The following is a 23,413-nucleotide window of genomic DNA, read 5'->3' as shown; positions in this document are numbered from 1 at the left end:
CTCAGTGCACCGCTACTCACTCCCGCATGGTGGATGCCGCCACACGCACGAGTGTTAGAAAAGTGCAGACCCATTCCAAAAGGTCATCTCCTAGAGCAGCGCATGCGTGCTGCACTAGGCTCGACCTAAAGATGGACGAGAGACCTCGATGAGATTTAACAGATAAGGACTGGTCCTCTCGCCTGGAATTTCCTAAAAAGGTGTCCTGTAACACCAAATTCAAGCTCATATAATATATGATCCTTCACGGAGAATACCTCACCCCCAAACCGCCTTAATTGCATATACCCCACAGCTAGGGTCTGCTGCCCCAGATGCCAGGCAGAAGACCTGGACATAATACACATGCTATGGACATGTCCGCGTCTTAGTGGGTTTTGGTCCTTTGTATTGCAGGTGGTGGGAGAAATAACAGGAACTCCAGACTGGAACACAGTGTAGAGTTGCCTGCTGGTATTGCGCCGGCGCCCGAAATCACAGAAAGTACAACCCCTATTTGCAGATTTGGCCATTCTCATAGCTAAGAGCTCCATCACAATTAAATACAAATCAGCCTTCCCCCTCAGACTAATTACCTGGCATAATAAGATGGCCCGATGGGGTGGGGCTGAGAGCAATATCATTAGACTGGAGGAACTCCGAGGGGTACGTAAAACACACATCTCTAGGGAGTGGGAGCAAATGTTAGAGTCTCTCAAAGCGATCGATCCCTTTACGCTTCATGCGATATGAACCATGACACTGCCCTTCCCAGTCTTGTGACCTTTCACTTCTTCCCTACTGACATAGACTACCTATTGCGCTCACCCGCCAAACTGCCATCACCACAATCTAATGACTACAAAGAGACACCTCTAAGAATGAAGTGTGCACCCCCAAGTCCGAATCAGATTATCCAGCTGTGACAGGTGGGTGGGGGGCAGGTAAGTTGAGAAATGTTCTGTTTTGTTATTCGTTTTACTAGCCACTAAGGGGATTCCTGAGGCGGAAAGCCGGGAATCATAGCTCGTAGAGGTTTTAATCGTTTGGTTTCTTATCTTTTTAGCACTCTCCGCAGTACTTCTCACTTAGCCGCGCTACTCCACCTTCTGTACCGCAGCCGATTATGGGCTGCTGGGGGACACAGGAGGGATTTCCCAGCGTATAACATTGACCGCCATATTGGGGGGAATCTGAGTTAGCAGGCCAGTTTCTTTGCGCATCACCTCCTCCTTGGTGTATAAAATGAACCCATCAGCTGGTACGCGCAGCAGACGCACGCAGCGGGCGAGCCACGCCACAGGCAAGTCAGTCTGCGCTCGTCCGCGCCAGTCCGAGCCGGGAGATGCTGCCCAATTCGCTACGAAACACTTGCCGGCCGATTTTCTTTCCTACACAAGCAAAGCGTTACTAGAGATTAGAACCTCTGCTTTGAATAATAAAGGAGTGGAAGACATCTGCCCCTCTAAATTTCCAGCAGTATTAGAAGGGCCTGTAACACCTGTAAGTACCAGTGCTGTATTGAGGGGGTCGGTCTGATTGAATACCCTGAGCACTGCTTGCAAACTCCTACGGGGCCAAACTAGATCCTATGCAATGTCAGATCCCTGGTAAAACACTATTAAAATCTGGGATATGCTGTCCACCTACTCTCCGGACATATGTGTTTTAACAGAAACATGGCTAACCCATCTTAACTGTCCTGCAATAAACCTGGCAATTCCTGATAATTACAAGTTTATACATCTGGATAGAGGGGGAAAGCTGGGAGGAGGAATTGGGCTAGCCTTTAAAAATCATCTTAAAGCCCAATGGTTGGCTACAACTTGCAATCACGCAGCGGAAATGGGTATCTTTAGGGTTTCAATGTCGCCTACGGCGACCTGGCCCGGACCCTTACTCTATCACCCTCCAGGACCAAAACTAAATTTGTCAACTTTTTGACGGAATTCATAGCCATGCAGGCCTTGACCTCCAGTAACTTCCTCTTACTGGGGGATTTCAATTTTCATGGAGAGGATATGTCCAACTCAGATACCATTCAGCTGACCTCAAGTCTACATGATATGGGTTTACTGCAACAGGTTTGCGGTCCTACCCATAGTGCAGGCTACATGCTGGATATGATCTTTAGAAACATGGAACACCTAAAGTTTCACTCTTCACGCTCTCTGACATGGACGGATCATTATTTGATTCTTTTTTCAAGCCCGCCTAACAATGACTGTTTTAGTCGAAAGCCTCCCAACCTTCTAAACTCACAAAGGGGGAGACCCTGGCAGAAGCTTACCTTGGAAGCATTTAAGGAGACTTTTCTTCGCTTTAACAAAGACTCTGGACAAGGTTTGCAAGATACTTCCGCTAAGCTGGCTAGCTTCAACTTGGCTATGGTGCAGATTCTGGATGTGGTCATCCCTGAGTGTAAAAAGAAACCTTCTACCCGACGGAAATCGGCCCTATGGCATTCAGGCGATTTAAAATGGATAAATCCTCATATAAAACCCTAGAGCGTTGATGGAGAAGCACTAAAGATGAGGCGGATAAACAAAGGTATAAAGCAGCTTTATCTTGCTATCAGCATAAAATTAAAACGGCTAGATGTACATTTATACAGCTACTAATAGAACAAGCCAGTAATTTATCTAAGGCACCGTGAAATATTTTGTATCTCCTCCTGCATGTAAACAACTATCTCTTGAAACACAGGATCTTTGCGACTCTTTAGCGACATATTTTCAAAATAAAATCTCATTAATCTATGATAGTTTCCCTACCAGCTGCTCTGATCATACCAGATCTACTGGTGTTACTGATATCTCCATGCTAGTGCATGGTTGTCATCTAAGGCACTTTGAAACGATCTCATTGGAGGATCTAAAACATCTACTTCAGAGAGCAAAATCGGGATCTCCAAGTGACATTTGATTCTCCTAGAACAATGTCTCTTCTCTACCCCATTTGTGCTTTGCCAATCCAGGAAATTCTCAACTCCTCCATCGAAACGGGCTCTATTCCAACAGTCTGGAAGGAAGCATATGTCCGACCAATCCTTAAAGAATTGAAAGCAGATCCGCAGATCTTGAACAATTTTAGACCAATAGCCTTGCAACCCTTGTTAGGGAAGATACTGGAAACACACATAAACAAACAATTGAGCAATTATTTAGAGATAAACAACATCCTGGACCCTTCGCAGTCAGGCTTCCGGCCGGGCTTTAGTACAGAGACCGCCTTACTGGCTGTCACGGACTCAATAAGACAAACCCTAGATAAAGGTGGATCCGCAATTCTGATCCTTTTAGACCTCTCCGCAGCATTCGATACGGTCTCCCATCGACTGCTGTTGGAGACGCTACGGGATTGCGGTGTTATAAGCTTTCTGACAGAGGGCAAACAGTCATGTTGGGCCCCTATAGGTCTCAAAGGTTCCGGTTAGATAAGGGAGTACCACAGGGCTCCTGCTTGAGCCCCACTCTATTTAACGTATATATGGCTCCTCTGGCCAAAATTGTCCGACCCTTTGGGTTTGAGAATATATCATATGCTGATGACACCTAGCTGATCTTCCCCGTGGGATCAAATCTGAATGAGGAGAGATTGCGTTTTTCGGCTGGTATGATGGCCATTTGAAGCTGGATGACAGAATGTTTACTCCAGCTCAACCCAGGAAAAACGGAGTTTATGCTTCTGGAAAGAACGAATAATCTCAATATGGCTGATTGGTGGCCTGCCCAGCTGGGGAAGGCTCCCAAACTCTCACCTTCAGTGAGGAGTTTGGGAATACAATTGGATGACAAACTAACCATGAAGGATAATGTTAAAAACATCATTGGTTCCTGCTATTATAGCCTCCGCCTCCTTTGTAGAATTATCCCATATTTGCCAGTGAAACTTCGCAGAATGGTAGTCCAGGCGATGGTGGTGAGCCGCATGGATTACGGGAATGCCCTATTGGCCGAAGTGGGTGAAACTCTGATAGCGAAACTCCAAGTCATCCAAAATACTGCGGCAAGGAGGGTTTTAAACCATCCTCCAGGATCTCCATCACTCCCACTGCTCAGAGAACTTAACTGGCTTTCAGTGAAAAAGAGATCATTTTTTAAGATCTGCTGTCTCACTTTCAAAGCCATCAATGGTGCAGGGCCCGATTACTTACAAAAGAAACTCTGTATGCAGTCCTCCTGCCGTAATCTGAGATCAAATGCTATGGCTTTGTTAAAGATCCCTCGCATTCGACGCACCCGTTCGGGTGGCAGAACTTTCTCATATATTGCTCCTAAATACTGGAATTCATTACCAGAGCCTCTACGTAAATATCCTTCCTATTTGATCTTCAGGAAACAACTCTAGGCCTTTCTATTCTAACCTTTCGGCTTTGATACTCCTTTCTCTCTTCGGTTTTCTTTACCTTAGTAAGCGCTGAGATGCCCCTGGGTGAGTCATGCGCTATACAAAAGGACAATAACATAACATAACTGTATCAATAAAACAGCTAAAGCAAATAGTAGATTCTGTTATGTAAATACCCGTACAGGGTTAGGATGTGTACGCACTGGTCAACATACGTCAGGACACTGTTGAATTTAATGTACACAACATCAGAAAGAATGTAACACTGGCTGCGATGCCTTTTCAGCACACAACAATGTATCAAATTAATAAAAATGTGTTTACATTTTTTTTAAAGTAACTTTTATTATTTACGGTTCATAACTTAACGGTTACCCAATAACACAAATGTACTGATATTTTGCAAAATTGACACCTTCGATGTGATCTGAATGTTAGTAGCACAGCATGAAACCAGAAAAAAACTATGAAAACTTGTGATTTTCTGTGAGAAAAAGAGCTGGACTCACAGTACAGAAAGTTACCGATCGTAACTGTAAAGCATGAACAAAGGAAGAAGTATGGGTGCAACCACCAGTACCGGACAAAAGCACATTCCTTAGTTGTCCTCTGACAACCTTGGTGACGAAGTCGACAGACAAAGTGTTAGCGGAAGCAAAATGAGCCCAAAGGGACATACTTAAAAATCACTAACTTTACAGTAGCCACTCACAAGAAAAGGAAAAGCTAAAAAACAGTGACACCTAATATCACTTTCCAAACTTCTATTCCTATGGAAAACATTAATAAACGCTGTAACACTGCAACTGCTCTCCCACATAGCATGATTAAAAAACCTACCAGGATCTTTTCTTTTTGTTTATGAACCAAAAGGAGCACTGAAAACGCAACACTCCAACTTCTTGACAATGATCTTCACATTGCGAACAAGGTGGATGTGTGCCTTCTGGTGCTTTTGGACCTATCAGCAGCACTTGTCACAAACCATGAAACCCTACTCGTGATCTTCTGTACCAGATTGGAAAGTCAAATCCTCGTCCTGTATTCCAAAGAAATTTCACCTCAAGTTAAAAAATGGATAACATAACATTCAGATCTTCTTGGAACCTCGCCTATGTTAATCAGCTATGCCAAATGGCCAGGGTTCATAATGGAGCAAAACTTAACACTGGCACTGGTTGATAATGGCACTTACTAACTCAGTCTACTTCAAACCTTTTCTCTTATGAAATCTCAAATCCTCCAGCCAAACATCAAACTTTAGGACTCTTATTTACACCCTGATTCTCTAACACAGAGAGGCTAACTTCAATGCCACCCGAAAACAGTCACAGTTTCTCTGATAGCAAAACAAACAAGATGATGGACGGAATGTTGCACAATGGCAAAACATTCACCCCCAGTCACAGATCTGGGTTTAATCCATCGTTATTTATCTCACCAAGCCACCCCAGTTCACACATGGCCATATGCAAATCAGTCTTGGTCCTGTGCCTCATGGGAACAGTCCAGCCCGGACTGCCAAGCCATGTCTTTCCTGGACCGGAATCAAGCATCCTAGGACCGGTTTCTGGCTATCAGCCGTCTTCAGCCAGGATAGCTCGACTCCAGTTGCGTAGTGAGCAAGGGACCCACATCTGGGCATACCCTTCCCACATAAGGTGAATAGCAAAACAAACAAGATGATGGACGGACGCGGGCGCAGAGGCAAAGGGATTTCCTGATTTGCATGGGGCAATCCCCCATGCAGATGAGGGAACGCCCACTGCAGATACCACTGGCACTTTATGTGCGCACGCGCTACTGGTAATACAGAAGGGGACGCACAAGTGTCTGCGTCCCCTACTGTAATGCCAAAGAGCCCAAGGGCGCACAAACGCCAGTTGCGCCCCCAGGGCGCTCTCTGTAATATGGCCCCTGTACTGCACCACAGAGGGAAAGAGAAGGGGCAGAACAAACTCTGACTCATGGCCAACTCATTTATAACGTGATGCTTCACAGCAACAATATTGAAATGTAAACACCATATGTGACTAACCCGTGGCCTCATACCAGATAGAGCTCCTGAGAGACTGTGCCTCCTGTGCAGGTGCCCTGGGGCTTGCGCTGCCTGAGGCCCAGCTATGTTAGACAGCTCCAGGCCGCCTCTTTCCTCCCTTCTTCCCAGCCAGCCTTCGTCCTGTGTTGCCCGTTGCCAGTCAAACCAGCTCTTCTCACATACCCTCCTGTGGGAAATGTCTTCTGTGTTTCTTCCTTGATCGGTCTGAAGCTACTGCACCAGTGCTCCAGCACCCTTACACCAGCCCTGTACCCTAATTTCCCCCATCCTCCTACGTATTGCCAGTACAATGTAATCTGTTGCTTGCACATATAAATAAATAAAATATGTATGGAACACCTCTGGTCTAGTCCGGAGGCTTCATGTGTAGCAATATCTAAAAAACAACTGAAAGCTGCAGTTAAGGAGTCCAAATTGATGGAAGTATTAAGGTCTGTCAACACAACAGGCCTTACATCTGAATTTCTCGACTTCAAGTGCCACTACGGATTTGAGCACGTACTAGATTCCATTCAGCCGTTACTAGTAAAAAAGCTCTTTCTCCAGTTTAGACATGGTACCTACCTCAGTTTGCTTCAACCAGCAAATGGGCGGGAGCTTCAAAACGTCCTTGCCCTGGTTGTCGAGAAGAGGAAGAAACAGCTGTTCATGTAGTTCTTTTCTGTGAGGCGCAGGCCCGGACTGGCCGTTGCGGGCACCGGGCAATCCCCCGGTGGGCCGCATGGTTGGGGGCCGGTTTTGGGCCCCTGGGGCCGTGTTTGTTACACAAACCGTTTTTGTTACAGGGCCGTTTTTGCAAAAACGGCACTGTAACAAAAACGGCCGAAAACCAGCCTTGGCACAGAGCGCGGTCGCGCCCCCCTCCCTCCCTGGGGGGTGGGGGGGAGTAGGGGGGCCGGCCGAGCACTTTGCCAGGGCCGGTTCTAGTTCCCAGTCCGGCCCTGGTGAGGCGTACAAAATTCCTAGGTGGAAATGGTTAATCCAACTATGTAGGAACTTGGGAATTAGGAATTATCTTGTTTTTTTCAGGATTCTAAGAACTGATTCCAACCCTTTATATGAAGCTGCTATAGCAAAGTTCCTATTTTCAATGTGGCTAATCCGCAGGAAATTATTAAGAAGTACGTGTAAAAATTACGGAACTTTATTGCCCACGCCAAAAGGACACATTGTTTACTAATTGTCTTCATGGTGGGAGAGAGAAGGGGCGCAAGTGTTTTCTATTTAACATGGGACAGGGCGATCAACTCTTGGCTTGTAGAATTTTAGACTGTATATTTATCTTATTTGTAGGAACTGTTTTATAACTACATTCATGTATTTAAATATTTATTGACCTTTTCGTATTTTGATGTTTACAGCCCGACTTGCTAATGTATGTGTCAAACAACATTTTAAAACCCCAACCTGTATCTGTAATTTGAGTATATATTTGCACTTTTATGGTTACAAAATAACTGCAATAAAGTTTTTTTGACGTGACTTGATAAATAAATAAAACTAGTAAAATGTACAATGGACAATGGACTGTCATCGTGCTTGCAAGTCAAATGCAAGAAACTAGTATTTCCTTCACCAACTTAGTTTTACAGCAGGGCCTGCGAGCCCTGTAGTTATGGCCTGATAAATGGCTTGTAACTTGAATAATAAAACTGATTTGCCAAAAGCAGGCACTTTCGCCTGTTACAAATGCAAGCAATAAGTTAGTCATTTTTTCAGAACATAAACAAAAACACAGGCTACCTGGTAACAGATCTGAGGCGTTGATCTGTTTGCTCTGCTGCAGAATACACTTTTGGAAAGTAAAAGTTCCCTTTATGACCAGTCCAGGGAGTTAGCAAATGTGCTGTGCAGCTAGCTTGATCAGCAGCACACAGTGAAACAATACATATATCTTTTTAACTTATCAATTATATTCTTAAAACTAAATAGGATGCAGAAGTGGCATCATACATGCAAGCAATTATAAAACATCTTCCCATCTCTTTGTGCCTTTTGTAATGATCACAACTACTACCAACTGTTTGTAAAAAAATGCTTGGAATGAAACGTGTTTTATTGTAAAGCACTCTAATCCCTTTGGGTAATGTCTGCGCTTTATAAACATTCTTCCTTTCTCAAATGTGCCTTAAAAGGCCCATTTACACACTTTTTAGAAAAAAAAATTCCCTGGGGAGAACCCCGCTGAACCCTCTTTACATTGAACGCCAACTTTTACGCCGCACCACTTTCAGATGTCACCAGCCACCACGGATGCCACACCATTCAATGTACTCCACTGCAGTCTCTTATGTAAGGCGTGTCCTTGAGTCCATGGGTGGGTTCATATTCCAAACATAATGTTAAACAACATTAAGAAATAATGAATAAAAGCAAACAAGTGAAGGGAACAAATAATTTTGTGTACTCTTTGACAAAAGCAGTACGGTATAAGACAGCAGAAATGTCCTACGCACTTAAAAAACAAGCATTACAAATGCAATAGGTCTCATACTTTTTGAGATCTTGGCATTATAAATGGCAATGTTTTTTACCTAGCCATGTTGTGGGTGCAGTACCATATGTGGACAAAAGAGGTCCCACGGCAGTTGGGCCTTGGCTATTACTAATCGACACCTATGTAAATGTATATTGTCTATTTTAACACATTTGTTCACAAAACGCAAATGAGAATGAAACAAAAAGACAGAGCCTTCCACAGCCTGTATGTATGCACTAAGTCACACTTGGTACAATCTGGGTTATACCAATTCAAACACTACATGGAAACTGCAAAGATGAATTCTATTTTGTGCCATGCAAACTTTATGGTAAAAAATGCTTCAATTAAAAGCAGCAGCAAGTAACTGCGTGGAAAGCTCTCCAGTAAATCAACAAGATTTTGCGCTACTAAGTGCCTGAGGGGCGCATGCAAGTTCTTTCCTTTACCGATCCCTGTTGCTGTTTGTAGAGCCTACCAGAGACTTCCGAAGTGGGATTTATACATCAGTAGAAAAAAATGTGAAATGCACAGACAGGAATTATATAGATGGACCACACTGTTTTGTCATTTGCTACATGGAGGTTAAAGTGGAATTCCAATGGGAAGAAGCAATACATGCTGCATTGAGCCACTGTTGCAACAAAACCAATTACCTACAACAGAAATTATAGACTATGCCTCTGTTTGATGAGGTCTACTTGGGTTTTGAGAACAATTTGTGATATTTACCAGAGGCACCTTTAACGTATTTATATACTACTGCTGCTCAGTGGTACCTTGGCCAAAAAGATGAAATCATGTGCACCACTTACAGACATCAGCAGAAGCAACTATTCATTTGAACATATATCCAAATTCAAACTTTTCAGACACCAAATCCAAGAAAGATGTAAGCCAAAATAATTCTGAGATGTAATAAACATCTGAAAAAGGCTTAATATGTTCTGCTGGAACCACCTAGGGTCTGTAAACAAAGAAACAACTGGGCAGATTTGCAGGATTCTAATAAGGTGAGAAGGACCCCAGTCAGTGACAGTATATACATACAAGTATGAGTCTGAAAGTTGCCAGTCATCACAATTTATAATGAGATGCTCACCCTATATATTTAATTTAACTCACCTTAGGCTGGAGAGTATCTTGGCTGTTTTTGGACTGTAATAATATTTTCCGACCAATTTTATGATTTATACGTTTTTCAAACTGCCGTGACACACCAACATGTGATGGTGGGAAAATATATACAGTGTACAACATCAGGAAGCATAAAGTAATTTAAAATATTAATGTAGGACACGTAGAAAAGAAAAGTGATTACTCCATGGTAAAGGCAAATCCTCTGTTCAGCAGCCATGTACTTCTCTGCTTTCCTAGAAGTGTCACTTTATTTAATGTCAAAATAAATCATGCAAACATTTGCATACTTAGAAAAGCTAGGTCCGAAGAACACCTGCATCCAAATCTATTTTTGACATGCTTTACGGTGCACACTGTGCGCAGGGGCCACTTCACAGACAAATTATGGACGTTTTGTTGCAATGAAAAGAAAGCAAGGCTTGTCAATACCAAGACATGAGACAATCTCACAAAGGCGCATCAGGGACCAGTACTCAAGTGTAAGTAGTCTACAATATTTGTCAAATGAAATTAAAAGTAAATCCATCAAAAGAATTTCGATTTGTGCATTCACACCTCATATCTTGGGGATGACGTAGTAACACTCCATTTCAACTCGTGGATAGATTCTCACAAGGGTGGGTTTTGCTTGCATTGCTGGTAGACGTAACAGCCTTATCACAGGTGACACAAATAAGAATCACTCAATTACTCACAAATAAACATGTGAGAGTATGTTGAGATTTTACCACTGAGGGAATGTTACTGTAGCCCACTTGTATTGTAGGTCACAATAGCCCACTTTACATATGATATATACCAAGAGATCTTTCTGCATGCCATAACTTCTATTGCATCTGAGAAACATACTACCAAAATGAATTATAGATTATCCCTGAAAAGCGGGACTTTGTATGCTGTCAGAATTGAAGATTTATTAATATCATTTTAGAAATTTGGATTTGAAAACACACAACGTCTTGTTTCCTACCATTGGACAAACTTCATGATACTTTTTCATATTGGATAATTAACTTGTAGAACAGATTTTAATTTGGGGCACCACAGGAAAAAAAAAGATTCTTATTACCATATTTATATAATGTCATGAAACACTGTAGAATTCTATATGTCTAATACATTTTGTTTTCATACACATGAAAACGGTTATACAGGTGTGGTATATGACATGCTACTCTAATTATTCAGTCATCTCTTACAAGGGTAGGTAATGGGGAAAAGTTAGTAAGAGACTGTTTGTCTAACTGTCGAGTCTGGATTTCATAAAAGAACTTAATTATGCAGTCCAACAAACAGATTTATTCATCTGATGTGCACAATACCTTGTGTAAGATCTGTTAAAATTGTATTACGTCCTATGCTTTCAAGTTACAATTCACTGTTATTATGCTTCTTCAATGACTACAGGTGCACTTACTGAATGCGCAACATTTGAGGCTTTATGACACAGCCCAACGGTATGTCAAAAGCACATTTTATTTCTCTTTAAAAATGTTGTCTGTAGGTGTGATGAAAATGTCCCACAACACATGGCTTCCCAGATTCTTCTTTAAGAACATTCTTATAAGAAACAAGTGCACCCATAAGTCAACATACTAAATATTCAGTGCAGTTCTCTTCTTTGGTTTATTCATATGCAAATATTGTTTTTAAAAAAATACAAATAAATCGGCAATAGACATCACAAACTGTATCAAGTCTTCCCGTTCTTCAACTTTCTCAAAAAACAGTGATCAATCTTCGTAATTTTGCACGTTTTCAGTCTATTCTTTGTCTATGGTCTGCATCAAACTAGGTCACTTAAGTTTAAAAGTAGTGAAAACATTTACAACTCTTTCTCCTAACCAATCTCTCCTTGTCCATTTTTAAAGTATTTATACTCAATTCTACATTATACAGAGCACCTTTACTGCAGGCTAACTTTTTGTAGCCAGCAAGCACGTGCTGCACATCTCAGTATGTGCTTTCCAGGTTATGAGTCTGAATCCGAGCTGTGCCAACTTAACATTTCATTCTTAAGTGATCGATAAATTGAGTATTGATAGATTGAATAATAACGACTGTTATTTAAAACACTTGTAAATGACCAAAACCGTTGGATTAAGCAATATAAGTGCGACAAATGACCAGATTATGATTAATCAAATGGATCAAAGCCCATCGTTTGTTCTGTGTTCATTCCTCCCCCTCCAAAATAAGAACTAAATGCACGTAAAAGCAAGCTAAGCTTTCGAGATATAGTTTGTAATCTCACTGCTGCCACTGGTAGAAAAAGAACATTGCCAACGGGAGTCTCTCAAGTCTTCTTATAAACATTTCTACCACGAGGCTCTCGCCAAAAGAGACACTTAAATTAGAAGAGAATCTTAACAGCAATGTTAAATCTAACACATAATTACTGAAAAAACTGGACCGTTCATCTATCTTAATCCCTTGCTTGTTCTGAATCTGTACCGTGGGAAGTGGACATTCACTGAAATTAAATTGGTTTCTGCTTCTTTTCATATAAATGCGAAAGCTAGACATCAAGTGAGCAAATACTCTGTTATAAAGTAGCTATTTTGCAATATATAACAAATCTCAAGCTCTAAACTGTAGCAGTGGGATGACTGCGTTATGAACAACTCTAACCCTGTTCTACTCTCAGCTTTCTATTACGTGATCCTACATTATTTCTATCCTGCAAATGTGGAGAACAAACTCAGCTGGGGTACTCTGGACACTACAAGAAAGATCTCAATTACACTTTTGATGCCCAGAAGTCGTAACTTATGAAGAGACGAAGAGGTACTATGTGTTTCAGGAACTCTTGAGGCCAAAGGAAAATCAATTCAGCACCTGTTCCTATACCAGTCCCATCAGCACTCTCAGTTTGAAACTGCAGTTTAAAATAGAAACCAGAGGATACTTAGCAATTAGCGGAAGAAACGCTTAAGATCACATTCAGAACAAGGGGCTACAGAGTTCCTGTCGCAGGACTCTCCTGTGCCCACGCCTACCCGTCCTTCTCTAATCTAACCTAACTTCTCAAAATAATAGCCTTTTAACCACTGGGAGCTGCTGCATGGCGCGAGGGCCCGACCCTTCATCATAGAAAAGGATCACCCACTCAGGAACGACAAGTATTAAGGCAGCTAATGATAACCCACGAGAGGCTTGACAATTCCAAGATGCAGTTTGAAGGAACGAGCCCTTCTACAAAAAAATGCAATCAGCACACGTTAAGGCAACGTGCCCTTTTTTTATTCCAAGTATGGTATCCTTTCAGTACTTCAAGGATGTGCACTTGTCAGCTACTAAAATCATTGCGCCCTTCTATCTTGGAGGTGGCTTTAGGCTTAGAAAGGCTCCAGAGCGCCAGAACTAACTATATATATATATATATATATATATATATATATATATATATATATATATATATATATATATATATATATATATATATATATATATATATATATATATATATATATATATATATATAGTGTTAGGACTACGTGTATAATGGTACGGATGGTGGGTGTGTAAATTGTTGCTGAAAATAGGGATTCTAAAAAAAAAAAAAAAACGAACTCAGCTCTCATTAGAAAAGAAAACGAGCTATATATTTTAAAACATTGCCTCCATTAGGAGTAAAAGATAAGGAATTATTGGATAGCAGCAGAAGACTGGTATTCAGTATACAAAAAAACAGTATATCCCTCTCCTCAGTCTGTGTGCATAGGTGGCATGGAGAAGAATAATGGGTCTATGCAAATGGCAGAAACACACTGGAGGGAGCACCTTATACGAAGAACCTATCATTGTCAAAAGCCAAAGTTTTCCCACCTATCCCTAATACTTGTGTGTACTCTGCTACCTCCACTGCACACTTTATGATTCATACAATAATTCTAGGCACTATTTGCATTATACAAAAGATCAGTTACCTCAACAATAGTCAATTAGGAGGCGCACCTTGTCTTCAAATTCTATGTTTGCAACGGGCACAGAAAGAAACAAAACTTTCAGTACTGCTGATGAATGCGAGCCCTTTCAACGTAAAAGGCAAAGGACTACATCATGTAACTGCAGTTGTGTTCCTAAAGCACGATCAAATAGGCAGAGCAAGAAAAAGCCGACGACATAAAAAATTATCGCCACTTTGCCTGTATCTCGTGGAACTTTGAGATCAATTATTATTTCCAACAATGACCTTTCAACAAAGGGCAGACCAAAAATAAAACTTGAAAAATAAATTTTAATTTGAGTTCTGTATGGCCTGTGAAAAAAACATTTTTTTAAAGTCTATTTTAGCATAAAAAAGGAACGAGATGAATAGTTTCGTGTTAATGCGCTGCCTGTCGGCATATACATTTAAGAAAACGGCAGCGTTAAATAAGGGTCGGGAAAGTTTGTTCGCGGATGCTTACAAGAACAGCCGCTGCCTGCAGGCTCGTTTCCTGTACAGCTCGCGCACCTGCCTGCCCGCCCGCCCGCCCTCCTGCCCCAGAGACAACCCCGTACCTTTGCGCTCGGAGCGCTTCTTGCGCCTCCGCTTGAAGCGCCGCCTGACGAGGCTGAAGAAGGCGCCCATGCTGGCAGTCCCCGCCGGTCGCGCTGCCATGGAGGAGCCGCGAGTCACCGCCAGCACCAGTCGCCAGAGTGCGAACTCTCGCTCGGTCTCACTTAATACCTCGGTGTATGAATGGTGCGCTGCGTGTCAGCGAGCCGCGGGGAGCAGCGGCACAGTTAACCCCTGGTAACGCGCCAAGAGCGGGCTCCATTCATCAAACAGCGGGAGAGGCGCGGAGTGCGCTGGAAAACCCAGATTCACTGTTATTAACCACAAGAGGCACGTGCTCCGTTTAACCCTCGAGCGCACCCAGATAAGGAGGCGCTCAACTCGCATCGGCCCCTCTCCGAAGACAACACCATGCGTCTGCGACATTCGTAAGCAGCTTTCTGAAGAAAAGAGGACATATCCTAAGGGTGATGGTCCAAGTTTCACCGAGAAGCTATAGACGTAACTGACGCTCTTTCTTTACTTTTTTTTTTTATTTCCTTCCATTCTCGCATTCCTTTGCCTCCATTTCCCCACAGAAGTAACCCCCCAAACGTGTTAGCCTTTTCACCATTACTTTTGTCACAAATCTGTAACTCTTACCACGTGCCCTTACTTCCATTCCATTATTACTACTGCCCATGGATTTAAGTGGGATGAAGAAACTGAGGAGTCTCTCAAAGGGGTGGCCGATGCAGTTAAAACTTGGCTTAAAAATAGGTTATCTAAAAATCTGTGCTTAGCATAGTGTGCCGCCTGACTGGTATTTTTCAGTTTCTGTGATTGCACCCAGGTATATAATACAATAAGTAAAAGTACACCTACATCAAGCCAGGGCTATTGGCTTTGTCAATGCCTGTCAGTTTTTTTGTTGTTGTTGCGTTTTAATATAGCGCAAACGCTCCATAAGGTGTTGGAGCGCTTTACATGTGCACCAGTTGCATAAGATAAATAAGATAACGTTGGCTTTGTTGTATATAATATTGGAATTGCTTCCGTTCTGAAATGATGTGTGTGAAATAATTACAACGAGTCTCTTTGAAGGTACCTCAAAGGCAGCGAGGGAGGGGGAGAGGGGGGTACTCCTGCAGAGTTAAGAGATTTTTCTTTTTTTCACCCCTGAGGGCGAGGTCTAAAAAGGCGAGCCCGATAGGGACCCGTCTCGGCACATGCTGTTTAGAAATGCCGCTGCGCACCGGCAGGGCCCGGTCCGCTTAAAGCCCTGCTACTGTCCCAGTTTCGCCTCCTTAATTTAGAGTGATAAACTTAACCTTCTGAGCTCTTAAGTGGTACAGTGCAGATTTGTTGGTGCTGTACAAAACAGTGATTGTATACCTGCTTCATTTCTATCGCCCCCCGCCCCCCTTTTTAAAATGGGGACTCGGATTAACGACACAACTGAGAGATTCAGTAAATCTAACCAGCCCGATGCAAAAATGAATGAATTTTTGATTTAAAAAAACTGTAGCCCTCCCTTTCTTTATAGTGTTCAATGAATCACAGTCATAACAGTAAAGATCAGTACATTTTTTTTTAGCTTCATGCTTACCCTGGGCTAGATACACCCTAGAGACAACCTCTAAATGTGATGCTGGGAATGAGGCAAGATGACATGTCGGCCCAAATCAGTGACACCTATTTTCTAGGTGAAAATGTGCGACGTGTCACTTTTCGGTATTGGGTCAAGCAAAACACAACCACAAGGCATGCAAAATGTTACTTTTTCACCTCGGATCTGTATTTTTTCGGCACTGTACCAGAATACAGTGTCATATTACCTGATAAAAATAGTGTCCTAAATATTTACAAAAATATAATTGTTGCAGCCAATAGAAAGAAACTACACATAATGCAGCCACATGTTTGTAACTGATGTTCTGATAAACCCGTTTTTTCAGGATATATTCCCATAACTGGAGAATGACTGTTGTAATAAATGCAGACCACTCCTATAACTGAAATCCTAAAAGAAACCCTGACTTCCAGCCATAAAGCTCGACACCCTGCACAGATGTGTACATGCATGTCCAAATGTATTCATGTGCATTCTGCACAGAGCATTTTTCCCCAGCTCAACAGTGGCCCTTATTTTGAAAGGAGGGTACTGGAGGTTACAGCTCAGATCCAATTTAACAGTTGACTGTGTGTGAGACTTCATTAAGAGGCCACACCTTCAGCAGAAGACCAAAACATATAGGCCCATAAGCAATTACAGCTAAAAACCTTTTTGTGCACTTAATTAGTAACATCTCTAATACATGGGGCATAGGACTTGCGCCCCCGCCATGCACAGGTTTCTCATCAATAATTTTACAGCAAATGTCGCAGTGATGTTATCAATGATGTAACATAAGAGGTCATCAGTGATGTAATATGTGGGGTAATTAGCAGTGCATGGCGAGAGCGCGAGTTATAGTTACCTTAGGACACCAGATATAGTTACTTGAGATAACTAACTAGAACTGCTCAACTTCTATGGTTTTCTATGTGTAAAATCTGAATTTAACTACAACATCCCTGTAACCTTTGTTTTTTAGTGAATTTCTAAGGTTGTTTAAACTCTATTTCCTAACTATAACGTCCCTGTAATCTGTTTTTTTTTCTTCAGGGAATTTTTTCTTTTTTTACTGCTATTTCTGAACTATAATATCCCTGTAGCCTTATTTGTTCAGTGAATTCCTAGGGATTTTTTTTTACATAAAGTAATATTTAATTGCCCTACTTTAATCCAACCGCCGCCACATGGCCTTCGGCAGCGTGGGATCGGTCGCAGGGTTTGGCCTGCGGCCGGACCCTGTAGCCAAATTCCAGCATGGAACCAACCTGTCCCTGACCGGGCCGCTTTTGGCTCAAGGAACCCCAATCCTCAGCCCATTTTTTTAGGGAGGGGAGGCACGGGTTCCCCTCCCTGGGCAACCTTTGGCACTGGGACCCCATCTCCCAGGACCACCATTATATTTATTTATGTCGAAAGGGGGCACACAGCCCCCTCCTCAGGGACCCCATCTTCAGGGGCTAGGCCATGTTCTCTCCCTGGGCCAAATTGGACCTCCGGGACCCACCGTCCATGGCCCGGCACATTTTGTGGGAGAGAGGGGCATGTGTCCCCTTCCCGGGACCAATTTTGGCCCCAGGCAACCCATTCCCCGGGGTCTAGTGCATTTTTTGGGGGAGGAGGTATGTACACCCCCCTCCCAAAGCCATTTTTGGCCCCGGGGACCCCATACCCTCGAGGCGCTTATATTTAAGGCAGAGGAGGGCAACCATCCCACCTCTCTGGCTGATTCTGGCCCCGGGGACCCCATCTCCTGGGGCCATGTCTTACAAAAATGTGGGAGGGTGGCACGTGTCCCCTCCCTCCCATGCCGATTTTGGCACGTGGGACCCCATCCCCCTGAGCTCCACCAAAGTTAAGTTATTAATTAAGGGGGACGGGGGACGCACGGCCCCCCTCCCTGGGCCAATTGTCCCCCCTCCCTGGGCCAATTTTGACCAAGGTCACCCGATCCCTCGCGGCCCGGCTAACAAGGGGTGGGTGCCCCTATGCCCACCCAGGCCTCCTATCAAATCCTTGCTGAGGATGTGGAGGGAGCCACAAAGCCCCCATGACCCCGGCCAGCTCCCTGCATCCAGGAGGAGACGGCATTGCTCCCATCGCAGGGAGCAGCTAAACATGCTGCTACCTGCGGGCGGGAGAAAAATTCTGATCAATATCACTGAGACATGGAAACCTATTTCGAGTCCCTTCCAGTTGGCAGGAGCATTTTTAAAACTCCTGCCAGCTGGGAGCAGACTTCGTGTTTGCTCTTCCTTGGTGGGTGATTTGAAATTGCTCCCGCCAAACGAGAGTAAACACAGGTTTCCCTGCCCGTGCCAGTGTGGGCAGGGAAAACGCTATGTCCAGGGTTTGGGACCCTGGAACATAGCAGGAGCGGGTCCTGGGGTCCCCAGGGCCATTATTGGCTCCAGGACGGGGCAGCGTAGACCCCGTCCCTTTTGCAATTGCAGCTGGGCCTCTTGAAGATAAACCCTTGTGGCCGAAATGGGCCAGGGGAAGCATGCAGCCCTACTCTCCATTACAATAAAAATATGGGATGTACCATGTTACAACGCATACCATTACGACTACCTACTGTTACAACGCGACCATTACAACGCATACCATTACAACGCATAGCGCTTTGAGGTGCTGGATAGTGGTAAGTATAATTTACTATTCTAACTCCAGTCCCCGTGGACACTAGGGAAGGTGTTGGATAGTAAATTATACTTATTCCCTATCCTAGAGCGCCCCCCAGCGCAATGCGTTGTAATGGTATGCGTTGTAAAAGTTGCGTTGTAACAGTAGGTAGTTGTAAAAGTTGTGTTGTAACAGGTGTATACCAAAATATGGTGTGGCCCCGGGGGATAGGATACCCAGTGCCAAAATTGGCCCAGGTAGTGGGGCAGTGTGCCCACCTTTACCATTTTTACTTTTGCCAGGGGATGGGGTCCCTGGGGCCGAAATCGTCCCAAGAGGATGGCAGCGTACCCTCCAACTATATAATTCGACCGGAACCCAGGGAATGGGGTCCCCAGGGCCGAGATCGGCCCAGGGAAAGGGCCTGCATGCCCCATGCCTTTTTTTTTAAACTTTGGTTGGGCCCCAGGGCCCAAATCATCCTGGGAGACAAAGATCTATACTAAGCTACAACTTAAGTTAATTTACTATTCTTTCTGTACTAGTAATTAGCCACACTATTTCTAACGTATCTCATCCGAGTGGCTGTGTGACTATCAGTGTGTGAGTGGATGTCCGAGTGGCTGTATAGATGTGTTAGTGGGTATGTAAGAAGCAGTATGGGTGATCTTCCCCAGTTCTTATCTTTAAGTGAAGGTATTGCCCCTGTTTTGGGGGATAAACCAATTATATGTTTGTTGTATGCAGACAATATATTAATATTGGACCTAACTCCAAAAGGATTAAATAAGCGTCTGCAGGCACTACATGTATATGCAGAGACTCACCATTTGAAGATAAATGTCTCAAAAAGTAAAGTCATGTGTATGACAGGAAAGAAAAAACAGGTATATGGAAATTTTATGTGGTCGGTAGGTGGACATAAGCTAGAAGTTGTAAAATCTTATGTCTTTCTAGGGAAAATAGTATCTGGTAATTTGAGTGATAAGGCCCATATAGATAATAACACTCGGAAGGCAATGGCACAAGGCAAGGGTTTAAGCGCTCTTTATAAAGCCACAGGCAAAAGAAATTTCGTCTATTTGTTAGAGGCCTTCCGTGCTAAAATCCCGGCCTCCTTACTTTATGGTATCTAATTACTTGAATTGGGACAATGGGGGTTTTTACATACTACTGAGGGTAGACTCTTACGGTATTTAACTACGGTTAACACTGCTTGTACTGTGGCTACCCTTAGGCTAGAATTTGGTATGCGTAGCAGCTGGGTTCAGGGCCTTGCTGGGATAGTACGATGGGTCTCATGTCTGGCAAAGGGAAAACTGGATACTTTAAGATACCTTATACAAAAAGAACTACTGGGATCCCTAAAAGAGCATTCTCTAATCGTAAAGAATTTTAGAAGGGCTGTTGCTCTATTGCAATTGGAAGAATAAACTCTCTTTACGCTATCTACACACCAGTTGAAGTCCACCCTAAAACTGGCTACATGGAATCTAAGTTTTGGGATGGATAGGGATACCCTTATCATAAAGAAAGGTGTTTCTCCGGTCATTGATTCCTATCTAATTAGAAACATGCAACCTTATGTTTCTTGGAACCTTCCACATGGTATACAGCGTTTTTGGTCCCTTTTGAGGCAGGACCTTCTCCCTTTGAACAATTTATTATCCAGATGGTATGGTTCCTCAGCAATGTGCAACCAGTGTAATAATTCGATCCAGGACATTACTCATGTTTTTTTTGTATGCCCGGCTGTTATACCGACGGAAGTGGTTGAGACCAATTTGCTTAAAATTAAGTATTTTGACTGCCAGCTCTTTAATGGATGCCATTTATAATCCACCTAACGAAATGTTTTGCTACAAAATTTTTAACTTTTTTAAAAGCTTTCTAGATATATATTAGTGGAAATTGCTTCTTTGTTTCTCTTCCGTATTTGAATGTAATTGTATTTTTCTTTTATGTTATTCTTTTATGTGGATCTCATGTGAGTTCCAATATCATAAATAAATATTGAATTGAATTGAATTGTGAGAGTGGCTGTATTGGAGAGGCTATAAGGGGGTGGTTGTATAGATGTGTGAATGGTCTGTAAATGGTTCTGTGGGTGTGTGAGTGGTTGCATGGTTGAGTGAGTGGCTATGTCAGTGACTATATGAGTAAGTGTGTGGGTGTGAGTAGCTTTATTGGTGAGTGAGTGGCAGTAGGAGTACCTATATTGGTGAGTGAGTGTGAGTGTCTGTATGGATGATTGAGTGGGTGTGTGAGTGGCTGTACAGGTGTATTAGTGGGTGTGTAAGTGTCTGTAGGACTGGATGTGTGAGAGGCTGTATTAGTGGATGAGAGGCTGTATTGGTGAATGAGTGGGTGCATTAGTGGCTGTATGGATTTGTTAGTGTGATTAGTTGTGTGACTGGCTCTATAGGTGAGTGATTAGTTGTGTGCCTACTAGTATGGGTCTGTGAATGGGTATGTTACTAGTTGTGTGAGAGGAGTGGGTGTATGAGAGTTGTATTGGGGTGTGGGTGGTTCTTTGGATGATGACATGATAGATGACATGGGGGATGTCATGGGTGAAGCCATATACAGTGCATTGTGGGGCGTAGGGTATACTTACCTCAGGTAATTATAACTGCTGCATTTTTCTAGTTTTGTACGAGTGAAATCCCTGTAACCTTTGTTTTTTGTCAGTGAAACTTCTACGTTTAAACAAAAATTCTATCTCCTAACTATAACTCCCCTGTAACCTTTGTTTTTTTAAGTGAATTTCTAAGGTCTTTTAATTTTATTTTCTAACTGAAACTTCTAACCTTTGAGTGCAAGTGTGTAAATGTTCTCAGTAGGCCACAAGGCCCCCAATTACCAACAGTTTAGCCCCAGGGAGGTAGTGGTCCCCGGGGCTGAGGGGGTCCACAAGCTCCCCCCAATTGTAACAGTTTAGCCCCGGGAAGGTGGCGGTGCCCGGAGCATGGGGGGGGGAGGGGGGTGGTCTGCGAGCCTCCCCGACCCCCCTGATTTGTTTTACTTAGCCCCAGGGAGGTGGTGGAACACAGGGCGCGGGCGGGTACAGTGGGCCTGCCTGTATACATATTTTGAAGTGCCCGGGGAGGTGGTGGTCTCCCGCATTTATTTGTACAGATTTGCCCCTCGGGTAGGTGGCGGTCTCTGAGACGCAGGGGTGCTGCACATGCACCCACCGCATACATTAAAAGCAATGTCCTGGGAAGGTGGCCGCTCCTGGGGCTTTCATAAGCTTTCAATTCCCTTTGCACCCCCTCATTATTATTCAACATGCCCCCGGCACCTGACCCACCCGGGGCTAAACATTACTGCGCTCTTTTTCATTCAGGAACAATGGCTCCAGCGCGACTCCCTCCAAGATTAAAAACAAACAAAAAAGGGTTTTTTTTGGCATGCAGTGCCTAGCGGTTGAGGGTATTCCTACCCAGCCCCCTTCTCTTTTGTTGAGCTTTTTTCGGGGGCTCTGTTCTTGCTTTTTCCTTTGTTTCCTTTTTTACACTTCTTAGTCCGAAGTCTGATGGTGAACTGGCTGTGGGTGTGATGAGATTCATTAAAGATGGTGAGCTCTTCGGTGGACAAGGAGGGTGCTGGTTGTGATAGCTGCATAATTGTTACAGCTGGTTTTGAAGATGGTGTGAGCTGGCCACAGAGGCCAAAGGCATTCCATACAGATGAGGTTAATTTGATCATATTTCTTCTGGCTCAGGATGAGATATGCTGCAGCATGCAACTTGCCTCAAAAGGGTGCCAGTGTGCTGTTTGGGATGCCATGTAGTAGGGAATTATCACCATCTAGATGCAAGAGTATGAGAGCTTGAACAGCTCTTCTAAAGTCGCTATCTGAAAAAAAATGGTTTAATCTTCTTTTAAATAGAAAGATGGTACCAGGCTATTCTTTGTCTTTGTTAATGTGTTCCTTGAGGGTTAGGTTGTTTTTTAGGGTGAATCCAAGTGACTGGGCCTTCAGTGAAAGTTGGGATTTGAAGCAGTCAAGGTCAATTTCAATGAGACAAGTTTGTACTGTATATTGTTCATGGCGATTAGCAGGAATTCGCTCTTGGTTGGGTTCAGCTTCAGATAGGCTCTGGACATCCAGGTCTGATGATGGGAAAGCATTGTTTTAGGCATTGGATGACTGAAGCAGATGAGGCCTTCAAGAAGAGTTGTGTTAAATCGGAATATTGGGAAGTCTTGATGCAATTTGTGAGTAGAGTACCAAGCGGCTCCATGTATAGATTAAAGATGGCATGAGACCATATGAAGTCCTGAAGGACTATAGAGGTGATATAGCTCTTTTGTGACCTGGATGTGCCCATATGAACAAACTGGAGTTGGTTGGAATAGTAGGAGGAGAGCCAGTTAAGGACAGTGTGATGAATTCCATTCAAGACTCCAGGGTACGTATGAGGGTGGGAATGGTCCACAGTGTTGAAGCAACTGTAAGGTTTGCAATATCATGAGGCAGGAGTGATCATCTGTGGTGGAGAGGGCTTCGTCTATGATGAGAAAGGTAGCGGTTTCCATGCTGCAGCATGATCTGAAGCCAGCTAGTAGAAGTGCAATAGATGGTTAGCACCAATGTGGTCCTGGAGTTGAACATAGGCTACTTTTTCAATGATCCAGCCAAGGAATGGTAGGTGAGTGACAGGCAGGAAGGTGGTA

General features: G+C 43.4%; 1 protein-coding gene across 8 annotated transcripts in view; it reads right to left on the bottom strand.

Annotated features, from left to right (window-relative positions):
• The window catches only part of ADARB1 (adenosine deaminase RNA specific B1), a 947,690-nt gene that overhangs the window by 470,178 nt on the left and 454,099 nt on the right, over positions 1 to 23,413 (bottom strand). Inside the window, exon 1 of one of the 8 annotated variants that reach the window (XM_086955528.1) lies at positions 14,514 to 14,768. The exons of the other annotated variants lie outside the window; for them this stretch is intronic. Coding sequence (XP_086811654.1) covers positions 14,514 to 14,613 — 100 coding nt within the window. The 5' untranslated portion in view covers positions 14,614 to 14,768. Of the gene's footprint in view, positions 1 to 14,513; positions 14,769 to 23,413 lie in introns of those variants that run through there. 8 annotated transcript variants of the gene reach the window in all.

The sequence above is a fragment of the Lissotriton vulgaris genome, chromosome 2_1 (genome assembly GCF_964263255.1).
Source record: "Lissotriton vulgaris chromosome 2_1, aLisVul1.2, whole genome shotgun sequence".
NCBI classification, from domain to species: domain Eukaryota; kingdom Metazoa; phylum Chordata; class Amphibia; order Caudata; family Salamandridae; genus Lissotriton; species Lissotriton vulgaris.
This window is presented reverse-complemented; position numbering and strand designations above follow the sequence as displayed.